The 27,145-nt window shown below is 43.0% G+C and overlaps 1 protein-coding gene across 1 annotated transcript in view; it reads left to right on the plus strand.

Annotated features, from left to right (window-relative positions):
- Positions 1-4,966: 4,966 nt before the first annotated feature.
- STAB1 (stabilin 1) overlaps positions 4,967-27,145 on the plus strand; it is a gene marked incomplete at its 3' end in the record, with an annotated part of 58,609 nt that continues 36,430 nt past the window's right edge. The window contains exons 1-14 of the mRNA XM_082004611.1: positions 4,967-5,062; positions 10,590-10,726; positions 12,221-12,336; positions 13,537-13,622; positions 14,727-14,796; positions 15,702-15,797; positions 16,218-16,334; positions 17,079-17,275; positions 17,488-17,621; positions 19,027-19,154; positions 20,530-20,621; positions 23,023-23,145; positions 24,714-24,860; positions 26,768-26,830. Coding sequence (XP_081860737.1) covers positions 4,982-5,062; positions 10,590-10,726; positions 12,221-12,336; positions 13,537-13,622; positions 14,727-14,796; positions 15,702-15,797; positions 16,218-16,334; positions 17,079-17,275; positions 17,488-17,621; positions 19,027-19,154; positions 20,530-20,621; positions 23,023-23,145; positions 24,714-24,860; positions 26,768-26,830 — 1,587 coding nt within the window. The 5' untranslated portion in view covers positions 4,967-4,981. The remainder of the gene's footprint in view (positions 5,063-10,589; positions 10,727-12,220; positions 12,337-13,536; positions 13,623-14,726; positions 14,797-15,701; positions 15,798-16,217; positions 16,335-17,078; positions 17,276-17,487; positions 17,622-19,026; positions 19,155-20,529; positions 20,622-23,022; positions 23,146-24,713; positions 24,861-26,767; positions 26,831-27,145) is intronic.

Consider the following 27,145-nt stretch of genomic DNA (forward strand, 5'->3'; position numbering starts at 1 on the left):
TGAAATTCATTACACCAACAAGGTGCTAAAGAAAGACTGTGGTCAACACTGGAAAAAAAACCATTTGAATAGATACATGAAGAGTAATGGCCAGAGGTGGGAAGCTGAGCACTAAGCTGTTGTGCTTCAGACCTTAAGGTCTCCGAGAAGGGAGGATGAGAACTTGCAGCATCTCTAAAGTTGTTGAAAATGCTGAGACAGGGGGATCCTGACTCTCATCTCCATCATGCTGTTCTCAGGCAGGCACTTCAGTGCAATCCTTGGCAAACTGTTGGCTCTAGCTTTAGTTGAGCACATTATAGGCCTTTCCTATCCCTTATAGATAACTACAGAAGGATAACCAGCATCACTGTGGGAGAACACACTGCCTCTTCAGTCATGCTGATGTGAGCAGGTGCAGAGTTTGAATAGTTCAGCCTGTTTGTTCAGACATCTGATTCATATGGAATATCTGTGGGGAGTTTAGTGCCTGACCCTCCCAGTACAATCCCCGAGCACTGCTTAATAGATGGGGAAGGTACAAAAGTAAAACCAAGAGATGGGACTATGTAGCTGGCTTTCACTGCAGGAGCATGCGTAAAGGAACTGGGAGTCAACAACAATAAATAGGCCAGGACTTACAGCATTTATGTACTGACATTTGTACTGCTGCCCTTCTAAGTTTTGAACTAACAGGATGTGAACAGCCGCGATAATTTCTTCCTGAATCGCACAACAACATTGTGCTCAGGCAACTCTACCTGTCTGCTTGGAATTGGACCATTATGTGTGTGCATGTGTGAGAGAGAGAGATAAACAGACTCCTATTTGCTCTGTGACCCTTCTGTTGGTCTGGGGTTTGTTTTTTTTTTTTGCTTTTATCAGCAAACTTTAAAATTCCTGTTCCAACTTACCAACAGAAAAAAACCCAAAAAGTAGGATTGTGTCCTAGCCTCTGCACCAAGAGCCTCGGCTGTGTTCAGTAAGTTTGGTACAGCTGGCCCTCTTCCTACACACAAGCACTTCTGGCCTGATCTGCGTAATCCTTTGCTAGTACCTCTTCAGGCTCACAGCCTTCTCACACACGTATAATGCAGAGCAAAGAGACTTCTATGTTCTTTCCCAGAAAAGTGGAATGAGAATCCGTTTCTCTCTTTGGATGTAACTAAATGGTCAGCTCCCACCAATCTGTGGCAAGGTAGACTGGATAGTAAGTCATTTGTCTTGGCTCAGTAATTTCTGTAAAGATTGCTTAAACAAAAGATTTCAATAGCAGGAAATTGCCCAAGCGAGCCAGGGCTGCACGCACTTCACAGAGAAGGGCTGGTGACCCAGCATTTTAAAATGCAGGGTGTGACATAGGCAGGGAGGCTGGAAAGGTTTGTAGCTCTATCCTTTGCCTTTACCCAGGTGACTTTTTTTTTTCCCATGGAACAGGTTGAGTAGTTTTCACCAGCAGTTTCTCAACTCTGAATGTTAATGTGTTCACAGAAAAAACGCCAGGTTTTACATAAGTTACTTTAGAGGACACAACCTTTCATCAATACATAAAGCAAAAAGACTCGGTGAGGAAAAAAATCCTGAGCACTGCTGCTTGCCAACAATCTGCTGATGATTTGTGAGACTGAGACCACAAGGTAAATTATTAGTGTTTTGTAGAAGTCTGTGTCAAGGCCAGAAGTTGAAGGTGATGCTTCTGAGACCAACGTCTATGACTTCAACTGCTAAACCAGCTGTCTTCTGCTGTGTGGGCAGGAGACACTTAACTCTTAAGTCAAGCTCTGTGCTTTCCAAAACAAACAAAAGCCCATGTGCTAAACCTCACAGATAAACACACAGGTAGACAGTTGACAACTTCTACTGTATGTTTTAAAACTGGATTTGCACAATCCTTTTTCAATCAAACATTGACTAGGGTGTGAATGAAGCCCTTCTGCCCTGCCTGTGCAGGGCCAGTTGCACACTGTCATCAGATCCTTACAATTTGTCTTGCCTATAAATTTTCCCTTTGATGAGGGTTTGGTTTTTTTCCCCAGTTTTCCTGTCTCACGTAATCCTTTAATTGTTAGTGACATAGCAAGTCCTGTGGCTTCATTCTTAATGCACTACTGGGTAATACTTTTGTAAATTCTGGACAGTTTAGAAGCAATCAGATGTTGAGTGCTCTGACAGATCTCAGGATCTTGCTTTGTGGGACTTTGGGGAATTGAAATGCTTTGTGCAGATGCCTATGTATGTGAGCTGGTCTCATACAGAAATGAGTGAGGGAACTGTTGGGTTTTTTTTAATTTATTGATAGTTTTGGAGGGTGTTGGGCAAAACAGTGGAATCAAAAAATTGATCCAATGCATTTTGCCTCTAAGGCATAAGCTTTTTATTGATGTCATCCATGAGAAAATCCATCTATCTGCCTAGGAGGAATCCATCTATCAGAAGAGAGCAGGAACAGTGTAAGTGGAGCAGTAATTTGTGTTTATTTTGCCCGGTTTTTCTCCCCGTGCTGTTTCCATGCTGGTGTTGCCATCTTTGGTGATACTTGCCAACTGCACTGCCACTGTGAGCACATTGGCTTCTTTCCACTGTGCACTGAGCATTATTAATGGCTTTTGGCCACCCGTTAATTTGAAGGTGGTTGGTAGCTCACGTTCTTACTTATTCCCAGAATCATGCAGATCCAAAGTTGATGCAGATTTTGGTGCTCCAGATCCAGCAGCAGTGATCAGCAAAGTAAGTTTCCGTTCCCTCAGAGCACTTCATATGCAGTGGCTGAAACATGCTGCCTGTGCTGCTTCATCAGGAAAGCAGCATCTGATGACAGATGACCTTTTGATTTTTCGGTTTATGCCCTGCTACTGTACAATGGCACTACGCAGTGTTTGCCATTTTAGCCTGTATGTTGCTGTTGTATTGCTTGCCTTCAAATGAGGTATGGTCAGATAAGGAAGCTGGCCGTGAACTTTTTGATGTTACTGTGAATCTGATTTATTTAGTTCAGACAGGAATTTCACCAAGCCTTTCTCTCCCTTCCCTTCCTAGTTTCCTTGCAGTAGGTCAGATACATTGATGACAAGCAGCAGTAGAAAGCCTTGGAATCAGTCTGTGTGTCCTTTTTCCCCTGTACCATTTTTCAGTGTTGACCCACTTAGAAAACAGTCTGAAGATTCATTAAAAGATGCCTATGCCTCTTCAAGTGCTTCAGGGTAAGCTATTTTCACCTTAAAAGCTTATTGGTTATCTGGATGTCCAGCACTGGCAACTTAATCCCTATGTCATGTAGCCAGCTCTGAGAAGACCACCAACAAGCACTCAACATCCTTCTAGGCTGCCTGTTTTAGCTGTGTATGTCTAACAGCATGGAGCAGAGGAGCAGCCTCATTCTTCTGTTTACATAGCCAATCTAGTAGCATGACCGCAGGTAAAGAAAGCGCTGTACAGCTTCCATACTCATGTCTCCCTCTACAAGAATGTATCCACTGTCCATGTGTGACTTTGCCATCCCACCAGAACTGGTCTGAGCTGTATTGCCTCTGCTTCATTTTGCAGATCTGCAGGGTACCAAATGGTTTCCAGAGCTGTGTGAACAAACCCTCTGACCTTGCCAGAGTGGCCGTCTGTTGGGCAGCGATGGTCCCAGGGCTGCAGTTGTCCTGGAACAGGACAAGTGGGCTGAGTCGTCACATTGAGCTGTGGGCTGGTACTTCTCACATGGGTCGCAGTGGATGGTTGTGTGCCTTATCTGCTTCCTGTTAGTGCAGGATATATAATAGTGCTGGCTGTTCATCATGCTGGCTCTCTCTGTAGGGTGGAGGAAGAGGTAAAGCACAATTAACGGCACTAGTAAGTATAGCAGTTCTTATATGCTTATATGTGTTAGCTTATATGTGTTATATTCTTATATATGTTAGCATGTGTATCTTTGTGTATATGCAGGGGGCAAAAAAAGATTAATACTCAAAATTATTTATGTAAACACAAGAGTAGCTTCCTATCCTGGTTTCATTTAGGGGCCTTCATCTACTATTAATGGCTTAAAAATGAGAATACCCCTCATTGTTTAGTAGAATTTGTTACTAACAGAAGTGGTCTTTAGACTGCTCAGTACAGTGGGTTCTCTTGGCAGCGTAGGGAGACAAAGTCCATGTAAAATCTGTCGATAATCAATTCTTGGTTGTTTGTAATGTTCAAAAGGAGACATTAAATTGCAGACCATACTTCAGACTAGCATGTATTTTTTTAATCCCATTTTGGGATTTTCCTATTCTGAGTGCTATGAAGTTCTCCTTGCATTCATCAAGCTGTCAGCCGTGTTTGGAAAATGATGTATTTTGCCACTGCTGCCATAACACCTGCAAAATGTGATCCTTTTCTTGCTGAGAAACTCAAATATTTTAAATAAATGTTAAAGCCTACACAAAATGCTTAATTGGTTGATAGGATATGCTTACATTATTGCTCTGAAGTGCAACATGTCACTCACATTGCTTTGTTCACACATACTTTGGGATAGGCAATGGTCAGGTCTACCTTCTGTTTGAGGTAGTGTAGACATATTAACATCAGTGTTAAAAGGAAATTAACTTACCCTTCATGAATGCATGGTATTTAAGTTTGCCCATTGGATTTGCCTTCAGTTAAGCATACAGTTAACCTCTTTTCATTCCAATTAGTTGAAAACTAAGGATTTCCTTCCTTCTGTTTTGAACTGATATGTAAGAGGAAATCCGTAGATGTTCCTGTTTTGAGTAAACCTTTTACTAAGGAGTTCTGCTTATGCATTTAAAAAAAGAATAGAAAGAAAGAAAAAGGTGATATTGATTCAGAACTAGTGCTAGAAGTAGCAGGTCCACTTCTGAAGGCTTTCACAGTGTGAAAATGTTCTCTCCCAGTTCACTTTTAACCTCTGGTTTGTCTTGGATCTGATTCTTAGTAGGCAGTCTTATCTTACAGAAATTGCAGCCTCTGTCACCACTCCTTTTGTGGAAAGGGTCCTGGCTGTAAAAGCATGAAAATGCATCCTCCTGGATTGCTGTTTTTCTTCTTAGCAGCATGCTTCATTCCCACAGCTGACTGCCAGAGTCAGAAGGTAAGTCTGTGAGTCTTTGTTTAAATGTTCATTGAACAGTTCTTCATATTTGGAGAGTTGCATGTTATGAAATAGTCCTCCCCAAACCTCCTTTTTTCATTTACATTTAGTTAGGTGCAGAATAACATACGTAGTTAAACTTTAGGACTGTAAGGTATCTTCTCTGCTTATGTATGGGTATGTCTGTAGTTTAAACTGAGGAACTAAAAATAAGGTTGAAGGGAGCTGCTTGATTTTTAAATCAGATTAAATTTGTATTTATGTTCAGCACTGAATGCGAAAGCACTATGAAAGGGATATACTTGGCATCTTTGTCTTCTGCTATTTTCAGTACATGTGATGGTAGTTTAGCATCTGGCAGGACAGGTTGATAAGTTTCCCAGGAGAATTTTTTATCTAAAAAATTTAAAAATCTCATCAAATTGTTGCTTTGGAACAGGGTAAATACCTTTGTTTCAAGTACATTTTGCACCAGCTCCCCAGGGAGGAATGTGAGGTATTTTCCATTTTGTTTTGAATTTGTTTCAATTTTGTTTGATTTTCTTTTGATTCCTTGTCCTGGTTTCAGCCAGGATAGAGCTGGTTTTCTTCACAGAAGAGGGAGAGTGAGCGAGAGGCTGCGTGGTGTTTAGTTGCCGGCTGGGGCTAAACCACGACATTCCTTTATCTTCATTCTTGTGTTTAGCAGCAGCATCTAGAAGAATGTATGATGCCTTTGTAGATCTGTTCTCTAGGCTCTGTGGTGAGGCATCCCATTTTCCATAGGCTAGAATTCACACTAATTCAGACTATTTTGTCTTCTGCCATTGCCCTTCTTGTGTCCTGCTGTTGGAGGAATGAACTGGCCTACAAAGTCAGAAGCTGTGTGGGGCATTCGGAAATCTTATTCCTTGGGGATCTGAGCTATGGAAGGTAGTCTTGTCTTCAATGACAAAGAGGGGCCTTGTGGGGAGTGGACAGACCTGTGCTAAGGAAGGTGCTTGTGAGTCTGAAAGACTTAATTTAGAAAAATCCAGAGCACTGAAAAGATGCTTCAGTGTCAGCACTTTGGGTAGAAGCTTTTGTATAGACACTTTCATAAAAGGGCCAGAAATGACTAACAAGCATACAAATAAGGTAAGAACCTCATGGAACTTTCGGCTTGTAGGTTAATTAAGATGACTTGTAGACAAACATGGTTTGAAGAAGTGTCTCTACTGGTGTTTTTTGTCTGGAGGCATGGGTTCCAGGCAGATGGGTTCCAGTATAGTGATGCATTCAGAGACATGGGGTCACATCTTCAGCTGCTGTAAGTGGAAATTTTGTTCTCTTGACTTTGAGACACTGTGTTGATTTCTGTAATCACTGAGGTATCTGGCTTGGTGTGAAACAGTTAAAATATCAGGTAATGAGTACCCATTCACAGAGAAGTGAAACGTTTTGAATCACCTCTGGAGCAGTTTATTTAATCCAGGAAAAATAACCCCATTTTAGAGTTTTTTACCCAAATGGTTCCCTCTTTTTGGTGAAAGAGAAGAAAGATTTGAAAGGATATAATGGGAGGTAAGGAAAAAGGTCTAAGAAAGTCTTCTCCAATAGTTTAGGGTGACCATTGGATTTGATTGCAGTAGAAGTGCTGAGATTCCACAAGAGGCCTCCATTGGCTTGTAGGAGCCTTGCAGGGGCCATCAAGAGAAAAAAAGATTTTGTGCTAGCTTTTTTTCAGTGATGTTACCTCAGGTCTCTGATTTGATGGCTAAAACATGACAGCAAATCTGTTAGCCTGATTTGTATTTTGTATGCTTCTTGGTAGGGGCTGGGGAAGATGCAGCAGGTGTGAAGGCCATGAGGGTTTTTCTGCTGGAAGGAGGCCAGTCCGAGGCTGTGCTGGAGGAGGAATGGAGGCAGGTGGAAGATGAGGGGAGTGCTCTCTGCATCCCTATGCCTCCAGTGCTTTGCAGCTGAGATGGTGGGAAACACCTAGGGCAACAGTAGATCTTGTGTTATGTGATCTCTGAGCTTGATTATTCATTCTCGTGATGAAAAGTGTCTGTCTTGGACAAATGTGAAGGGCTTGTGTGTCCAGGAGCCTCTGTTCTGTTCAGCCAAAGTGTTACTGAGAACTTCTTGGGGAGATACATGACTATAATGGCTCAAGCATGTGTCTACAGCCCTGTTTTGTAAAGGGCAAATGCACTGGAAACTTGGTGATTCATTAGATAATGACTGTTTCCAGAACTGGCTCCCAGGATTGTTGGAGCCAAACACTGATGTCCAAATGCGTTTTTCTTTCTTCCTTGAGGTTTTGCCATGTAGAAGGGTTTGTGTTACAGTTTGGGATGAAAAGATAAAGGGTGAAAATGAGGGGAATGAAATTAGCCCTTAAAAAAACCTCCCCAGCTTATTCTCTTGAGGTAGAATAAGAGGAACATGAGCGCTTGAGAAGTAAGTGACATCTGTGTTAAGAGTGAGAGGAGGGAAGAAAACACTGCAGCATCCAGAAGCTCAGATATGTCTCAGCTAAGCACAGAGGGCTGTGGCTGCTCATGCACGTGCATGTGTTTGAGTGCAGGGAGAGAGCACAGTCCAGCCTTGGCAGGACAGAGCTCAGTGTGGACAGAGGCACCCTGGCTCTTCTCTTCTTTCAGCCACAGCTAGATGTCTTCTGCTTTAAAAGCCTCCTTTAATTTTGGAGCTGTTTGAGAGCACCAGTCTTCCTTTTCTGTTGCATTGTACCCTAAGTGTGATACAGTCCAGGCTCACAACATCATCTAATCAGAACAGGGACTGTTTTCACCCCCTTTCTCTGGCATAGCCACTGTGTACCTCGCTGACTCTCAGCCCGTCAGGGAGTGTTGCTGCATCACGGGCAGACATTCCTTCTCGCTGCTTCCTCTCCAGTGTCTTCAAACTTAGAAACAGCGCTCACAGATGAGCCCAAGGGATCAGTGCATCATTGTTTCCCATGAGGCTGTGCCCCAGGAACCAGCTCTGACTCAAACTCCTGTCTATCTTTCATCCTCTCCAAACTTTTGAGTATCCAAGCTGTTACATTTATGTCCCTTGATTCCCTCTTCTGCTTTCCTAAGAAGCAAAACGCTCCAGAAAATTACTGCTTCATCAGTTCTGTCACTCAAATAAGAAGGGAAATACTTTTTTTTATTATTTTCCACACAGCTGTTTTCTTCCTCTTTCCTCCCGCCTGTTTCTGCTGACACAAGCATATTTCCTTATAAAAAGGGGAAGATCTTACTGGAAAGCTGCCTAAACTCATGAAGTGTCCCAGGAAGGTAGGATAGGGAGGATTCCACAATAACTGTCCTTCTGCCTGCAAGTAATTAAAGATGCCAACAGGGAGAAACGACAGCCCTTCTCCTCTGCCACTGTCCATCTTCATTTAGAAATGGAGCCACACTGATGAAGGAAGGAGAAGCAAAATGGAATAATGTCTGAGTAATGTTTCCTTCTGCCACCACCATGACAGAGAACGCATTTAATGGCCCAACTGTATCTTACAGCCAACTCCTGATGCCTAGAAGTAAAGCTATGTCCTGGTTTCAGCCAGGATAGAGTTAATTTTCTTCATAGAAGATAGCATGAGGCTATGTTTTGGATTTGGGATGAGAAAACATTGATAACGTGGTGATAGAAAATCAATTTCTCCTATGAAAAAGGAGAAATCTCCTCTGGCTGTGTGCCAGTGGGGTGGAAACATAAGGAACAGCAAAGCTGTTCTCTGTCCTGCTGGATAAAATTATTAAAGCTGGCGCTCACAGAGCATGGACAGGTGGATTTGGTGGATCTCAGATTGGTTTTGAGCTGTTTATAATGCAAGGAAGGGAGTCTTTGACATAACGGGTGCCTTGGCGATCCTGCCACCAAAGAAAGTGGAGGTTACTGTACGGTAAGGAAAGGCCCAGATGCGCAACTAGAATTTAATATCTACGTGAGGGACCACCACAGACAAAGGAATCCCTTTCTTCATTGAGCAGCATTCTTGCATGGATGGCTGCAGATGGATCCATGAAAATGAGAAAAAGCTCAACAACTCCAGGCAAAGGGAATGTGGGTGTGAGTCAGGAAACCATTCCAAAGAGACGTCCCTGCGAACCTGGGACTTGAGGGTTATCTCTCAGGAGGTTTTCCTTGACAGTGTCTGCTGGCTATCATCTGGGAGGGCCTTCCTGAGCTGTTGATAACTGATGGGAAGCCATGGGTTTCCTCCCTTGCCTTGAGGCAAATGTATGCATTTGCACTTAAGTTCAGAGGAAGCAAAGCTGAGGCTGCCGATGGGAATCCAAAACAGTGTGTTCTGGGCACAGGAGAGCTGCTGCATTAACAGCATTGTTCAGGATTGGCTTTAAAATCACAGATCAAGGCCTCCTCCCAAAATTTGATCTAATGTTTTTATTTTTAGAAAATACAGTGCTTGTAGAGGCACAGTTGAGGTGAGCTGTGGTTTTTTTTTTTTTTCAAGTCAGTGACCTTTTGGGGCAAGGACAGTTTGTGCCTCCCAGCTTTTCTTTGCCATCATCAGTGGCAAACATTGTCTCTTTTCAAAATGAGAAATGAGGTTTCTGTACAGTGGCTCAGCTCCGGGAGTTTAGGAATACAAGGATTTTGCGGTAAAATCATGAGATTTAATGACAAGCTGGCATATGATGATGATTATTTGTTTTGAGGCTTTGCATTTTTCATCTGCTCTGGCTGTGTTTCATTTGGAGAAGCAGAGTTGGTAAGTACAGGGGTACAGAAAAGCCCTGTGAGAAAGCCTGAACCCCAAAATTATTCTGGTTGGGTAGAAGGACTCACGCTGAATTTATCACCAGCCATGTGAATTATCCAACTCTCCTACCTGATCTTCTTGCCAGTATTTATGAAGTCCTTCTCACCTAGGGTCAAATCATCAGGGGCCATCCAGGTGGTCAGAGAGGTGCAGAGCACCTTTCCTTTTAATCCACCCCCTGCCAACTGCACCTTCTCAAAGGCAATTGCCATGAGAAATGTTTGTGTGAGCAGCTCCTGGGCTCTGGGAAATAGACTGAACTAATGCATTCCGTTCTTCAGACCTGTGAAACAGCAATGAAACCACCAGTGAGCTGGATCGTGTCAATGGCATGGAAAACAGAAATGCTGTGTTGTATTTTAATTCAGTGTCTTCTGGCAGGGTTTATTAATTTCAGCCTTGTCCTCACATAGCTCTACCATATGTTTTCAAAAGACCAGCTTAAATTAGCAGCGCACAGTTATGACTATTTTCAAAATGGTTGGAATTTTTGCTGTGAGGCATAAGGGAAAGATCAGATAGCTGTGATCTGCCCTATTGCCTTCTAGCTGAGATCCAAGCAGAGCAGCATGCAGCAGCATGACATGATGGTTTAGCCCATGTGAGTATGTCCCAGCAGCTGCACTGGTCACTGCCCTCCCTAGTGGTATCTAAAGAATGGTGTGTGCAATGCTGATAAAGATATCGAAGGACGGTAAGGTGAGTGGCTTAGAGTAACAATTTAATTTTGGGTTTATTTCCATTCTGTTTTTTCTTTTTAAGTTAAAATCCATGCGGTGCAATATCAAGACGATGTTTACCTTGAATACAGCTTGTACTGCTTGTGCTGCAGTGCCTAAAATGTTGTGTCCAAGAGGCTGGTTAAAGACCACCCAAGGATTAGGAGTGAGGGACTGCAGGTAAGACCTATTTCCTAACCGTATTAAGGTTTTGGTGCAGCCCTGCTATGCAAGGAGTAGTGTCTGTGCATCAGGAGAGCACGCATGTGTTTTCTGAGCTCTAAAGATCCAAGGATTTTTGGTTTCAGATGCATTAAAATGGATTTATGGTCCCTATTATTCTTCCTTTTGACTCCTTACAAATCCCACGGCCTTTTTGCTGGGCATAAGGTTCTAAATACACGGAACAAATTACATCACAATTACCTCTAGCTTGCCATAAACAGCCTGTGTTTGCTAATGCTGCTGTAGAAACTTAACAGAAGTCTGTCTAGCGTAGAAACCTCTTTCAGACCCAGAATCCTGTAGTGGATTATTAGGAGAATAATATAATGATAGTTCCCCTGGTATATCCTCCCAGCTTCCAACAATAATCCTCTGAACTTTTTACCTTCCTACTTCGCTTTATGACAATTGCTTGTTCATGTGTTCCTTGCTCTTATTCTGTTGAGCTTGGATCTAATAGGAAAAAGGTGAAGGAAAACTGGATTTACCAGGAAGTTTTTAAAAATTCTAACACTATAGATTATTGTTTGTGTATCTATTCCATAGTGAATGTTAACAGTTGATATATAGCTCCATTGTCTGCTGTTCTCTGTGATTTGCTATTCTGTTGAAATACTTTAAAAATAGCTGTAGCAGTTTTGCAGTTCATAGCACTTTTTGCACAGACACACATAGGAGTCAGATTGAAGCCAAAGCGGCAGTGCTATTGAGAATTTCCAAGTTCCTTTTGGGAAGGATGTTGTGCCAAAAATAAAATGAAGTGTAAGAATAATGTGAGTGTATGCAGCTTTTTCTGAGTGTTCTCTGGTCTTGTGGTGGTTATTGGACAAACCCAAGAATAGTTCTGTACTGCATACGTGCAGAACAAGACACACTGCCACCAAGGGCTTACCCCGTGTGTTGAGGTGATGGATGAAGCGTTGAAAAGAAAATGCTTCTTTTGGGGGTTTAAGGGGTTTGTCCAAGATTGAATAGAGAATCTGTGAATGACACGGCTATTAAATCCAAATTTCCAGCATCCCAATCTGGAATCTTTAGTGCAAGACAGAAAGGGACACATCCTGTAAGGAGACTTTGTTCTTTCAAGGTTATTTTAGGTGTGAAGTCAAATGTTGAGTCACCCTGGAGATGCTAACTTTGTTTCTATCCTGTCTACAACTCCAGCATCCAAGGTTTCTGTCCTGATGCCCTCAGACTGCCGAACGTCCTGTCTCATATCCAGTCCCTGGCAGATTTCTTGTAACCAATCCTTGAGGCTCAAATCAATGGGCATCCTTAGAGAAGACATAACCCAAGTGCAAACTCTTCTGTGCATGTATGGTGAAGGAAATGAGTGCCCTTCCTTTCATTCAGAGTTCAGTGCGCTGCAGCGTGATTGCTTAGAAACCCTCCAACAGGCATGTGGTGTGTTTGTGTTGTAATCATGAATCTTGGATTGTTCTTTTTAAGATACACTGTCAAGTTAGGAGAAAATACCCTTTCCCAGCCAGGGTGCCATCACATATGTAAAAAGGAAATTGAGGAGAAAAAGTGCTGTCCAGGATTCTGGGGTACAGAGTGCTATGGTAAGTTTTTCATCTTTTTATGATACCCTCTAGCTGTTGAATAAATCAAACCAGTTTTAATAGGATGCATTAAATAGGCACTGAGGTGATTAATTTTCATTATTACTCAAACACCCACTGGGTCTCCTTTATCTGTCTGGGAGGTTCATAATATAATGGGGAAGGAATCTTTGCTTCATATGAGTTGAATCCTCTTACATTTAAGACATAACATAACCTCCTTTGTTGGAACTTCCTTTTGTCTCTTCTTTAAAAATAAGCTTTTGGAGAGGCATGTTTTTGTTCCTCTTTAAGAAAGTTTCCAAAGGAAGAGGAAGATATTTCTTTCTGATGTCCCCCTAGTCTGCAGTGTGTGCGCCACGTGCGCTGCTTTATAGTCTGGAGTTAGTCAGCCATTCAGCCACAGAAAATGCTCAGCAATTCCAACCCAAGGTGAAAATAACCAACCCAGAGAGCTCTCACTCAGGTTTATGCCAAGTAATGAGAACTTATTTTGTCTTATCTCAAAAATCCAAAAGCGATACCTACTAAGCTAAACACTTCTCATATGATTGATTGTTGGAATATGGAAAGACACACTCCAGTCCTGCAGAAAAAGGAGGTCATTTGAGAGCTTGAGGCTGTTCTCACACAGAAGTGGTTTGAATAAGCAATTGGCTTTGTCAAAAGAATTGCACATCTAAAACTTTCAGAAATAGTCCCCAGAATTTAGAGGTACCCCAGTCCAAAGAGGTTGAGGACCATGTTTGAGCACATTCTCAGCTCTTCATGAAGTCAGGGAAAGCTTAAAATGCTCAGTATCTTTGCAAAGCAGGCTCCCATCTGTCCTGAGTTTCAGAACTGCCCTCAGATGTTTGATACTGCTTCTCGCTGATGCTAGCAGCAGTGTCTCAATCTCAAAACATGTTTCAGTGCCTTTGCTGAAATTTAGTTAGTTATGGCCCATTGGGACATTTCCTTAGACTTTTATTAAAAGGCTTTTCTTAGCTAGCAGCCAAATTGCTCCTTCGTGCCACTGCTGGCCATATTCACCAGCTCTGGCTCAGTGTTAGGTGTGTGGGATAAGCAGGCAGGGACTTTGCTAGTGAAAAGGCCATTGCTTTTGCACAACTGGAATGCCTGGGGGAAGAGGAAATAGAAGGGGGGATGCAGTGCTGGTTGTTCAATCTAATCTTGTCCTGCCTGTCTCTTGCCTGCTAGAGTGTCCAGGTGGCTCTCAAAATCCCTGCAATGGCCATGGGAAATGCTTGGATGGTATGCATCAAAATGGGACCTGCATCTGCAAGGTCAGTGCATGATTTATTCTGTGGATGATGTGCTTTTGTCAGAGGGAGTTGTATAGTAGCTGTGCAGATGCCTTGGATGAAGGCTGACCTTCTGCCTGGAAGGTCATTAGCAGCTTCTTTTATGCTAGCACCAGTGTCTGGTTTTCCTGGAGTATTGGTGTGGTTGGCAATAGAATTAAGATGCTGGTGGTGAGGGTATGGAGTTGTGGAGGATCTCTAGGGAGAAATGAAGAAAGAATCGGATGGATTTCACCCTTCGATGTGTTGAAATAATAAGTGTCTGTCTGTGACTGCAAGCAGGCCTGAGATACTTGGCTCTTAATGAGCAGCACCTTTTCCAGACTTGGATGATATACTTCCCAAATGAATTGGTTTTGCACCTTGGCAGGCAGATCCTCCCTCTCTCAAGAAAAGCAAGAGAGACCAAAAAGAGAATTTAGGGCACATGTTTATTTTTCTCTTTACAGCTCCACACTTCGTACAACAAAAGCATGAACTTTTCCTGTGCATTTGAATTGTATAGAGCAGCATTTCTAAAATTTTTAGCTTAGTGGATCAGTGTCAGACTTGAAACTTCCTCTTGTGAACTGTATGTTTTTGCAGCATCCTTAATTAATAACATTGTGAAGGGATACTTTTTGAAAATCCTACTTTTTGGGCCCTTCTTTGAGGAAGTTGCTTTTTGACTTAACTCAAAGATACTTTATATCAATTAAAATATAAGCTTAAGTTCCCCAAGCCCTGTAAAATCAATGTCAAAAGTCCCATTGGCATTAGTGAATTACAGATTCCCTTTTCGGAGAGATATCAGAGGCCAGCTGGTACATTCCTGTCTGTCTGTGATCGGGACATTTTTTCCTCAATGCCTACCAGAGATTTTCTGGCATTTTGCATGCCCTCTGTGTGTCGCCTTGCACTGTGATCTTGGCTGCTGTGGGGGCTGGTTGACACTACTAGAGCACAGAACAGATCAGTTTTCTTCACTGTATTGCTTCAGCTGTCACAGAAAATCAGAAATGGGGAGAGACTTTGAAATATAACAATGTGTGGAACAATGCAATGATATAGAAAAATAACATCTGGGACATTTTGGGGCTCTTGTAGGAGCAATACAGTGGTTTTGCCTGCCAGGACTGTCGAGATGGAAATCATTTTGGCCCAGACTGTCAGTCAGGTAAGGCTGAGTAATTCAGGTGAAACCTCCACAAAAATGCCTGAGAGCAAGGAAAGAGGAGCGGGGAGGTTGAGTGAAGAACCCACTGGAGAGGAGGAAGGTATGCCAGCTGGCAGTGTTCAATAGCAGGTGTCTTGGCATTTCGTCTTTGTGCCCTTCTCCACTGTCCCATTAGACAAAAGGGTCTTTCACTCAAATCAGTCCATTTTTCCTACTGTAAATCTCTCTCTCCCCCCCCTTACCAGGGCTATCCCACTTTCCCATCTCTTTTTAGCCGGGCTGTTACCTACATCCTTGAAGCGACCCACACTCACTTCCCAACTGTTTTCCAGACTCCTATAATTACCCCACTTGTCTCCCAGCTTCTTCCTTGTTGCCCTTCCTACAAAATTAATACATGGAGTGCTGCTTCTTATGTATGGCATTTTTGGAAGCAATTTATGACCAGTGCAGCCTGGCTGTTAAAGGAGCCCTTTTTGTCCAGCTCCTGGTTCCCTTGTATCCACAGGTGACATAGGTGTGATCTTGGTGGTTGTGCTCACACAACAACACTAATGGTGGGGTCACAGATGTGGTAGGCTCTCATAAGACTGCCTTCTTCCACACTGGCTGCAGGAGACTTAGAGAAGTGGGAAGGTAAAACATGTGCCTGAAAAGCTGGTCTAGATCTTGCATTCAAGGCTGCTTTATAGGGCAGTACTTCGTCTTCTGGAGGCCAGGACATGCAATTTGCCCTCTGTAAGCTTGGACTGGCATGGCTTATTTTTAAAAGGAGCTACATTTGCTGTGGGTTATTGGTGGGAAATCAGGGTGCCGAGTCCCAGGGCAGTTGGCCGATGTATGCCTGGAAGCCCTATGCAGTGCCTTATATGTGAACGTCAGGTTTGTCTGGACTTGCCTTGCAGTGTGTGACTGTGTGCACGGGGAATGCAACAGTGGCGTCACTGGGAATGGAAGCTGCACATGCTATGGAGGCTACACTGGCCCCAGGTGTGACCAAGGTAAATACATTGGTAGCTGCAGAGGGGCTGTTAGAGCTAAACTATGACATGGGCTTGGATGCATGCGCCCCAAAAAAATCTGAGAGGCAGTGAATAGCTTGGGAATGTAGAGGAAAGATGATCGGAGCACTGGAGACCTAGTCAGAGGGAAAAGCTGAGGTCTGGTCCCCACTCTGTGACACTGTTCTTTCTCTGGAAAGCAGATAGAACCTTTCTTCTAAGCCTTGTGGGACCTGGCTACCTAGGCTGCCAGTGATTTAGAGCTGTCTGCACTGCTTATATCCCCTGGCTTTTGTGCCGGCTTGGAGGCCTCTGGAAACCACATTTAGCTTCATTTACATATATTTTGTAAGGTAAGTTGTATCTTCCAGCAGTGCCCTGCATGCTCAAAGGGAAACTCTCTTTGCTGTGTGATTCCAGAACTTCCCCTTTGCAAAGGCATGACATGTGAGGCCAACAGCGAATGTGTGGTAAGGGATGGGGCAGCGATGTGTGACTGCAAGCTGGGCTACAGAAAAAGTGGGAGCACTTGCCAAGGTGAGAAACTTCTCTGTCACCCTAAATGGTCCTCTGTTTGAAAAGATCTTATTCCACTGGTATCTCCAGATGAATTTGATCACTGTGAATACAATACCTACTTCACTGCAGAAGCTTAAGAACCTGTTTTTTCAGGAATCCCTTTAAGATTAAGGGCTAAGTTTTTGGCTGTCCTCTTGCTTGGTCCCAAAAGCAAGAAATGAATGAGAGTTGCAGGTTCCATCCAGCACTCCCTTATAAGTATGTACTGAATAACCGTGACAATGGGATATTGTTGAGTCTGTACCAGTTTAAATAATAAGACAGGCAATTGGAGGAGTTCTTCACTGATTTCAAATTTAAGTTTGTGAATTGGTTTTGTTAAAAGAAAGAGATCCATGTGATTAGCTGGGTATGCGTAGCTCTATTTTCACTGGCTTTTTGCAGTTTTTGCTGACCAAACTGCAGTTTCATATATCCTCAGGTATGATGAAAATTCAGAAGTAAATCCAAGTATCCTCTGTCATTCACAGTTCTGTTACTGAAGTAACATGAAGAATAAGTCATCCAAATTCCTCAGATTAAAAAACCCAAAATGTCTGCTGTCTGAAACTATGTTATTTTCCTGGGAAAATTTCAAAGTTTAATAGTATAAGTTCCTTACATGCCATTCTTTCCAGTCCTTTTGCATTCTGCTGTGCTGCAGTAAGTGCTGTTTTGAAAACAGAAGTTTAGTTACTCTTACTTGCCATGTCTTAATTGCAGCTCAGGATTCTTGCGCTGCTTCTCCATGCTCCCCCTTCGCTGTATGTAAGGTTCTTGGTCCACGAAAGTATCAATGTAGCTGCAAAGGAGGATTTCAAGGAGATGGGAAGATTTGCCAGCCCATAAATCCTTGTGTTGATAGCAATGGAGGTTGCCCAGAAAACTCTACGATTTGTGTTTACAGACGTCCAGGAGAGGTAAGGGTAATAACAGCATGCCAGCAACCTGTAAGGGTCTGAAAAATGGCCAGATGAGAAGTTCTTCAAATGAGATCACCATTGTGTTGGTCAAATCTGCTCTCCTTATCTTCAATTTTGCAAATGGAAACCAGACAGCTCTTTTGTAGGGTAACATACTGCGTAAAAGATGATGAATGCAGCTCTGTAGTCACTGTGTTGCCTTCCCTTAGGCGTCCTGTATTTGCAAGCCTGGGATGAGTAGGAGAACTCCTTCGTCCGAGTGTTCTGTATTTCCCAATGATTGCCGGCAGTATTTTTGTGACGTGACTGCCACGTGTGAGATTAATTCCCAGGGGAATCCTAGGTAAGCCAGTTTGTAACAAGCCCATTGAAAAGAAAGAGTTTTGTCAGTTATTGTAAATTTTGGCATGTGGGTCACAAGATGCTTTAAATCTGGGGCAGCAGAGTCTTCTGGAGATGTAGCCCCCCAAGCTGGTGGTAGTAGTAAGGTATTATCACTTAATAATCCATCATTAAAAGGGAGATATGTGACTCTTGTTTGCTCACATTTGGTTGAGGGCTAGGTCTTTGGCTCTCCTCCCACTTAGGCCTGTAAGCAAGAAATGAATTAGAATTACAGATTGACAGGAAAGGGTGAAGTTGAGGAAAGAAACACCAGACCTCATTTAGTCCTTTGGAGCAAAACATGTAGACGTTGATACCTCTTAAATCAGAAATATTGCCAGATTTAGGACCATTTTTGCATAATGGCCTCCCAAACACCAGGGAAAGCCTCACTGAGGATTTTGTGTATTACCAAGAAGAGGTGGAGCTTCTCTGAGAGACTGAAGAGGGAAAGAGCAGTCTCATCTCCTTGACCCTTCCTTCTCCAGTGCTGCTAAAACTGTTAGCATCCACCTGCTCATTGTGTGCTCCAGGCCAGAACTGAAACACAGCGGCTTCCCTTTCTGAAGATATGCTAGCAAAGTGCAGGACATGGTGTTCAGCACGGTCCCTGCCTTAGTATATCTGTTCTCCAGCAGCTGGCAGTCAGCCCTCTGAGGCTGGAGTAATGTCAAATTCCTCCCCTGTGTCACATGCCTTTTGCATCCCGGAAACAGAAAGAGCCGAGCCGATACTTGGACAAAACCCAAATGGGAAAAAACACGGTTATTGGCCAGTGATCTTAAGTAGTCTCTGAGTAATGACTATACATCCGTGTGAATCAGGATGGAGATTTTCACATGTAGATAAGCTTTCCTGGAAAAGTCATTAGCCTGTCTGGGGCCCTCATTAAGTCTAAGATGAACCGCAGCTAACTGATGTGCTTGAGCTGTCACTTCTCACTGAAGCTGAGGGGTCACATAGGAGCTGTTTGCTAGATTATCACAGCCTGTGTTTTTTAGGCATTACCTCAAATTTTTGGATGCTGTAATGACTGGTACTGACTGAGGACCTAGCTAGAAAGGTGTCGATAAATATATTGTGGCTATCTGACCCCTGAATTCTAGAGCAGACAATTCTTATGTTGATTGTATCTGAGAAAGCATCTTAATTCTCTTTGGTTAGGTCCAAATTTGCTTGCACTCCACAAGTGTGCATCTTTTTTCCTGTCATTTAGTTTAAGCAGAATATACTAAGCTCTTACCTACACCTTAAAGCTGGGATTTGTCCTTCGAGTGTAGATACTGACATGTTCTACTCACATTTGTTGAATATGTTGCGCACTGTTTTATAATCGTTTGTTATGTTTCATTCTTGTCTCTTAGCTGTGTGTGTAAAGAAGGGGAGATTGGAGATGGGAGAAGTTGCTATAAAGATCTCTTGAGTGAGATAAATCAGCATAATTCACGAGGAAGGTTTGCTAGGAAATTAAACGTCGCCAGGAAGATGTTTGGTAAATGTCTTTTGAATTTGTTTGGGGAATGGAGCAAATGTGGGGACAAGAATGTGTCAGAAAAAGTTAAAAGCCTTTCAGCATAATAGATCTATTTTGCAGTGTATGACCATGGGCTGCAAAATTAAACACATCACAGCTCTGAACTTATATTACCAGTTCTGGACTGTGCATTGAGGAGGCTGTTGCAGAGAGCACTGTGGATGAGTATTAGGTATTTAACAGTCCTGGTGAAAGATGTACTGTATCTGCAGAAGAAAGAAAGTGTGCGTTGGAGGTGTGATTCAAACCTGTTTGTACCAAACCACCAGTGTGCCTCCACCCGCAGTATCTGCTGAAGGCTCAGCAATCTTTCAGCTGTCGCTGAGTTTTCTAGCAGTGATACTTGAGGCTGGTGTGCCGTGCGTCCTCTGCTTAGTAGAACATCTACTAAGCCCTTAAACAGACTCCTTGCCAGTGTGCACATGTGAGTGGCCACTGAGATGAAAAGGCTTTATTCTATGCATCATGGTACTTTCTGAGTGAGGAATTGCATTGCAAAGCACGGAAGACTGTTTGAGAACCTGTGTACTGCAAGTGTGGGGAGTGATATCTGCAAAGGTTAATTTTTGCCTCACTGTAATCCAAGGAAAGAATGAGAACCCTTTAGCTCATGTCAAAGCATATTTATGTTAGATACCTTCTCCACTCATCCTCTGCACAGTCTTCTCTATCTCCATTAACTTGACAGGAGCATAGAGATAGGGGTCAAAGCTCAGCTTGTGTGAATACCCCTCACTGCTACGTATCAGTGTTGCCAACGCTGATTTTTTGCATATGTTTTCCATAATGATTTGTGCTATCAGCAACCGCATGAAGATCTCTGGGTTCCTAACTCCTGTGCAGTGGGACTTAATACCTAATGACCTTTGTTGATGTGGACTTTGTTGATGGACCATTGACAATTGAGTGAAGACTGACAACTGCGGGTTCATAGCAGTTTCTCAAGAAGTACTTACTCTCAATAAATCCTGATGACACCCAAAAATTAGTTGTTTCAAAGGGAAGATGGGATGCTTGGCCCAAGAATAAGGTAGTAAGTGTGAGGGAACAAAATTATTATGAATACTTTGCAAATTTCAGCAGTGATTCAAAATGGACCAAAGTCACCAGCAATCCTCCAGAAATCTTGTGGGCAAGTGCTTAAAACTAATAGCAACCAAGCTGGGCTGTGACAGCAATACCAAACTCCCTCTGGTTCCTTGTAAACAACTACTAGCTACTTGCATCATGCCAAAAATGTGTATATTGAATTGTGGTATTAACAAGAGGAATAATTATTGCTGGAGTTAAACCATATGCCAAGTAACTGCTTCATGTTGCCACTCTTTTACAGCTTCTGGTTGTTCAGTGTTGCTGACTAAATACGGGCCTTTCACAGTCTTTGTACCATCCCTTCTTCCGATTCATGATAGAATGGAATTTAATGTAAGTTTTCTTTGTTTTAGCAGACTTTTTCTGTCTTAGGGTTCTTTCCTGACTGAGTTCTGCAGCCAGTAAAAACTGATTGACACATGAGAGAGGAACTTTGGAAGGCAGTATTTATAGAAGCAATCTCTTGGGAAGACTTCTCATTGTCTGGTTAAGTTGCAGTCTCATAGAGGATGTTACATTCCTTGCATTATTTTTAAAACCTCTATCTCTTTCTTCAGTATTGACGGAGTTTATTTGTTTTTAATGTCAGGAAGTGTAAGTTTTTCTGGCCATTCTTCATTTAAAGCTTGAATGTCTTTGTGTGTGACTATTCTCAAAACTTTACGTGGCTTTTCACTACTTGAGGGTGGGGTTTTCAAAAGGGACTGAGATTTGCAACAAAATACAGGATTTTGGACCTATGGCCCTAAATGTGGGTATGGTGTCAACATCTTGAGAAGAGCTCATTTTATTAATGAGGACAGCAAGGGTGGCAGGGCTGGAGAAAATTGCTGTGTGAGCCAGGACAAGAGTTTGACAATTGCACGCTTCAGCAAGTAGATCCTGCAGGTCATACTGTTATTTTTTTTATTTTTTAATTAAATTGTGTTCATTTGCAGTAGTTTTTGCACAGCTAAGCCCACAATCAGGTTACTCCTTTTCCCGGGCCAGAGCTGAAAATCAGCACACATGAACTAGAAATGCAGCTCATGCGGTATGGATTTTAATTGCATGCTAGGCAAGGTGCCTGTTGTGTATCAGGTGGCAGCTAGCTTGCAGCTAGCACTCAGATATGGGAAGATATCACAGAATCACTAAGGTTGGAAAGGACCTTCAAGATCATCAAGTCCAACCATTAATCTAGTGCCACTGTGTCCCCTAAACCATGTCCTGAAGCGCCACATCCACACGTTTTTTGAACACTTTCAGAGATGGTGACTCCACCACCTCCTTGGGCAGCCTGTTCCAATGCTTGACCACCCTCTTGGTGAAGAAATTTTTCCTAATACCCGATCTAAACCTCCCCTGGCGCAACTTGAGGCCATTTCCTCTTGTCCTATCACTAGTTACTTGGAAGAAGAGACCAACACCCACCTCACCACAACCCCCTTTCAGGTAGTTGTAGAGAGCGATAAGGTCTCCCCTCAAACTTCTCTTCTCCAGACTGAACAACCCCAGTTCCCTCAGCCACTCCCTATAAGACTTGTTCTCCAGACCCCTCACCAGCTTTGTTGCCCTTCTCTGGACACGCTCCAGCACCTCAACATCCTTCTTGTAGTGAGGGGCCCAAAACTGAACACAGGATTCAAGCTGCAGCCTCACCAGTGCCCAGTACAGGGGCACAATCCCTGCCCTGCTCCTGCTGGCCACACTGTTTCTGATACAGGCCAGAATGCTGGTGGCTTTCTTGGCCACCTGGGCACACTGCCGGCTCATGTTCAGCTGGCTGTCAACCAGCACCCTCAGGTCCCTTTCTGCCGGGCAGTTCTCCAGCCACTCCTCCCCAAGCCTGTAGCGTTGCATGGGGTTGTTGTGGCCAAAGTGCAGGACTCTGCACTTGGCCTTATTAAACCTCATACAGTTGGCCTCTGCCCATCGATTCAGTCTGTCCAGATCCCTCTGCAGAGCCCTCCTACCCTCCATGAGATCAACACTCCTGCCCAACTTGGTGTCATCTGCAAACTTACTGAGGGAGCACTCGATCCCCTCATCCAGATCATCAATAAAGATATTGAACAAGACCGGCCCCAGAGCTGAGCCCTGGGGAACACCGCTTGTGACCGGCCGCCAGCCGGATTTAACACCGTTCACCACAACTCTTGGGGCTCGGCCAGGTAGATATCTTAAAAACAATCCAGACAGACCAACCTCATTTGAACATTACATTTCCAACTGGTTTAGAAATATCATTCCTTCGCTTGCTAGATACAAATAGATACAAATGCCAGGGACATTAGCGCTCTCCTACTGCCTTGTTGAGCAGAGGTTTCACTAACACAAGTCAGGCCCTGTGCCTATGTCATCATGGTAACTTCTGGATTCATAGCAAATACATCAGGAAAGGCCCCAGAGTTATCTAGTCTACCTTTTCTCAGAAGGATCAGTTCCACCTAAATCAGTATTGACAAAGGATTGTCTTAAAAAAACACCAGTGACAGAAAGCCCAGAAAAGAAAGAAAGGAAGAAACAAAATGTAAGTCTGCCTGTGTTTGAATGTGTACACAAAGAGAAGCAACATATTTGCCACAGTGCTACTCCAGTGAACCAAAATGAAGAGTGAAGCTCAATCTTGTATGCTATGAATTTCTCTCTGTGTGTTAGCTGGGAGAAAATTAATGTTATGGCTCTTTCACTAAATGAGTTTTTTGAAAGAGCATGTCATTTATCTGCTTTATGTGGTCTTTATTCCCTGAAGGATACCACTGCTGAGCACTTGTGCAGAATGCACATTGTTCCTGGTCTGCATTTGGTAGAAGACATGGTAAAAGCCAAGACTATGTGGACCTTGTCAGGACATCAGCTAACATTCGGTAGCCAGGTAAAGGATCTCCTGAGCAGAAGTTCTGGACCGTTGCTTTCACATTAGGACAGGCTGGAGCCTGAGCATAGTTTCCTTGGTGCACTTTCTTAACCAGAAAAGCTTTTTCTCTAACCAACCTGCCAGTGATCAGAACAACAAGCTCCTTTGTGGAGTCCAAAGTAAGGTGATTTAAGACCAGACACCCCAAGCAACCACTTCTCCTGTCGTGCAGACAACCAGTTACCCAGAATCTGACTTGTGAGTGGTCTTTCCTTGCTGTGTATATGTATTCTGGAGAAGAGACCTTTTCCCTACACCATTAGCAACTACAATATCCATGTGGCTGACATGGAAGAGGCAGCGAAGTCTCTCTTTAGACTGTATGCTTCTCCTTGGAGATGGTATGCTTAGGTACAGCCACATGCTGAATATTTTCTCTTCCAGTTTGCCTTTTCCTCTCTTTCTATTTTATTTTTCTTAGTAGTCCTAGCAAAGAGTTTTTCATCATTATGTTCTGATATGGAAGGCTTTTTTTCCCTTTTCCCGTTTTCAATTGACTCATATTTTCCAGCATCCACTGTTCTCTCTCCATCCTGCACTTTTCCTGCATGCATGCTCACAGCTGGCCAAGGGAGAGCTGTATGTTTCCTCTCTGAGGATCCAGCCTTGGCCTTGAGGTCTAGGTCGTAATACATGTACCCTGCATGCATCAAAAGGACAAAGCACTATTTGGAGCCAGGGAATACGAACTGAGCTTGTCAATGCTTCTTTTAAATTTCTTTCCTGTTTGTTTACTCAGGAGTCTTTTGATCTGGGAAGTCTGCCCTCCCCTTCCTTTGTTTCAGCCAGAATCCTCAATGATGTGAACTGAAGTTCAGGGTAGGGAGGAGCAGTTCAAGAAATGCACGTGGTGAAATGAAAAGCACAGGGAAGTTGTGCTTGCCTGAACTTGGATTATGGCTGCAGCACCGATACCTTGATGCTTAGTTTGTAGGTTACCCTTGGAACACCTCCATACACCCAGCTTCAGTGCGTGGTTGTATACAGTATGGAAGGACCAGATATGTGGCTTAATTCAGTGAGCCTGACTGGTTTGGCTTTGTTATGAAGACTCCTTGTTGGCATTATAAGCCAATAAAAGTTGCAATCAAAGCTGTAGTTCCAGGATTGCTTTCAAATTCTGTACTCCAGTGCCCAGGAGGCACCATGCCCCTCTCGTTGTACTTGGCTGACTGATGCAGCAGCTACTTGATGGTCAGTGCACCCTTTTGTGATCCAGAGCTGGGATCAAGCATCATTCACACTGAAACTTAATTCTAGAGCTGACTGTCCCACATGAGGTCTTCTTTCTGTAAGAAGACTTAAAAGTACCCCCCAGGATCAAAATATTACCCAAACTCAAATAGAAGTGGAATGTTTGTTTTACACCCAGGCCGCCCCTTAAATTTACTTTTTCCAGAGTACCTCTAGTTGTGCCTTCACCTTGCTTACCCATAGGTGGAGAGCACTGGAGGGAACAGTGGTTTATAGATCTATCGTGATAACATAGATATACCACAAGAAAATAACCTCTTATTATTATCTAGATGTACATCAAATCATTTCGATATCAAGACCTGCCAGGGGAACTCTACAATGTTCTGCAGTCGAACCTACCAGCAGCCAATGGCATCATGCATATTGTTAACACCCTAAGGAAAAAAACCAGCACGGACAACCTCAGAAACCCACAGGTACACAGACGTTTATATTTCTGTTTTATGGGACAGCGGAATAAACACTTTAGAAAAAGAAGCCTATTTTCATCATTAAACTTCCAAATCAGTGTGTCTTTTTTTAAAGGGAAAAGGCTATTTACTTTGTTTTCAGCTCCTGATAAGGCCTGTTAGACACTATTATGTCAGCGTACCATTAGAAGTAGCTAATAGCACTGCATAAGCCAGATGCAGACCTTGCAATGATGCTTTTACAGTGCTTGCATCAGTAAGGGGTTCTACTTCCATGAGTAAGATCACTCCCGTCATAGCAAATGAGCTCTTTTTCAATTGTATCTTACAGAATATGTATCTTACAGGATAAATATTGAAAAAGCATTTTTCACATAAAAATCAAATGAAGATTTTCTTTAATCGGTCTGTACTGCATTTTGAAATTATAATCAAAAAGTTGACTTTGCATTAAAAATATTTAAAATGGGCACAAATAATCATTAGACTTTTGCATTTTGAAGTCGTGTCTTGCAATTGAGACACTGGGTAGAGGTTTCAGGTTCAAGTTCTGCTAAGCACTTTTTCCTGTTAGCTGGGAGAAGTTTTTGCTATAGCTAGTACATTGCTAAGCCTGAGCATTTTGCGCAACAAATATTGTTTCTATATGCAGAAAGCAGATCCTGTTACCTCGCTTGCAAAAAAATTACTTGTAGAATGACACAAGCTCTTGGATTTGGTAGGATTTTGGCAGTAGTTTGCACTCCCTTTACACTACGGTTAATTAATTTATAAAAACAGACTGTGCAATGTTGTGGTTGTATTTTGTGTGTTTAAAAAGCAGCTGGAGCGTTGTGTTGAGTGTTAGTAGCTCCTCAGCTGAAGTGTCCTGAGGATAGTGTATCAATTGTACAAGTTCTGAGAGTTCATATGGATTTGATTATGCTCATCACTGATGTTAAGAAGCTCTCAGTCTTAAGGCCTGCATGAGGATGTTTTCCAAAAAGGAGTGTCTGAGGTCCAGAGGGCAAGCTGGACCTCTGTGTTTGTGTGCTCAGGTACCTTCAGGGAAGGGTTTGCAGCTACTCTGATATGGCAGGACAGCAAGAGCTCCCGGCAGAGCTTTTCTTTCTCTGGACTTCTTCAGACATTTCCTTCCCTTGTGATGTTGGCTTTGCAATGAAGGCTAGTGATCACGTCAGCCCGTTGTGGCATCAAATCCCTTTGTACCAGTGTCCCTTGGAAATAATGTTCTGTGCCTCTGCATGTTCTATGGGAAGCACTTTCTGCCAAAAAGCCATGCAGATTCCTGGAAATAAAGGTCAGACAAGTCCCTTCACAAGTTTTGATACTTGAATGAACGTTTGACCTGTTACCTTTGTCTTCATGGGCAATGTGGTAAAAAGGAAAGCATCTATTTCCTCAGGAATTAAAAAGTAAATTAGTGTTTTCAGGAATATGCATATGTATTGTATTTTCTCAGCATTGGGGATCATTTGCAGGTGGCAGAGTGAACTCTTGTCCTCAAAGCACAGGGAGACTTGAGATGACAGAGCAGCTCCACTGCCTACCAGCCTGGTACTGATTTGTATGTTGCTGGAAGTAGTGTGTCTATAGTTTTAATGATAGTGAGCAATTGCCTCTTCATTTAATTTAATCTGCAGATGGGAGTAGAAAGGGATGCTCAAGTGCATGGTACCTTGGAAAATCTGATCTATTGTGCATGAGAAGGAATTTGTGCCTAAGTTACTGCAGGCTCAGTCCTTGCTTGGTCAACTGGCCAATACAAAGGGTTTGAAGACTTTGAGGATGATGGTCTCCTGTAGATGTTTACATGCAAACCACAAACATAAACTGGCCAAGGGCATTCCAGTACGTGCTTAGGCCTCACATCAGCCCCAGATGTTTTTTTTCCTTTTTGTATCTTCTTGCAGAAAACCATCGGTGAGATCCTTGCTTCAATGGAGATCTTCAGTAGATTTGAAACCATACTGGAGGTAAACATGTTTGTCTGCCTCAGGAAAGTGTGGTATTACTGCTGTTGCAAAGCCTGCTGCTGTTTTTATGGGAATTTTGAGTAACATTTAAGTACATCTCAGTGGTTTGGCTTTCCTTCTGGGTGCTTTTTTCTGTGTCGTTTCTTATTTTGTGTTTTTTACATAAGCAAATGTAATGGAAAAGATTGGAGTTTTCACCTCTATAGGGGAGCTGGCACAAGCAGCAAGCATACACACCTCTTTCCCATCTGCTTCCCCACTTCCCCTTCCCTTCTCCCCAGGAGACTTTGTTCTCCAAAGTGTGTTTAGTTCTCA

The sequence above is a fragment of the Phaethon aethereus genome (genome assembly GCF_964289735.1).
Source record: "Phaethon aethereus genome assembly, chromosome: 11".
Classification (NCBI taxonomy): Eukaryota; Metazoa; Chordata; class Aves; order Phaethontiformes; family Phaethontidae; genus Phaethon; species Phaethon aethereus.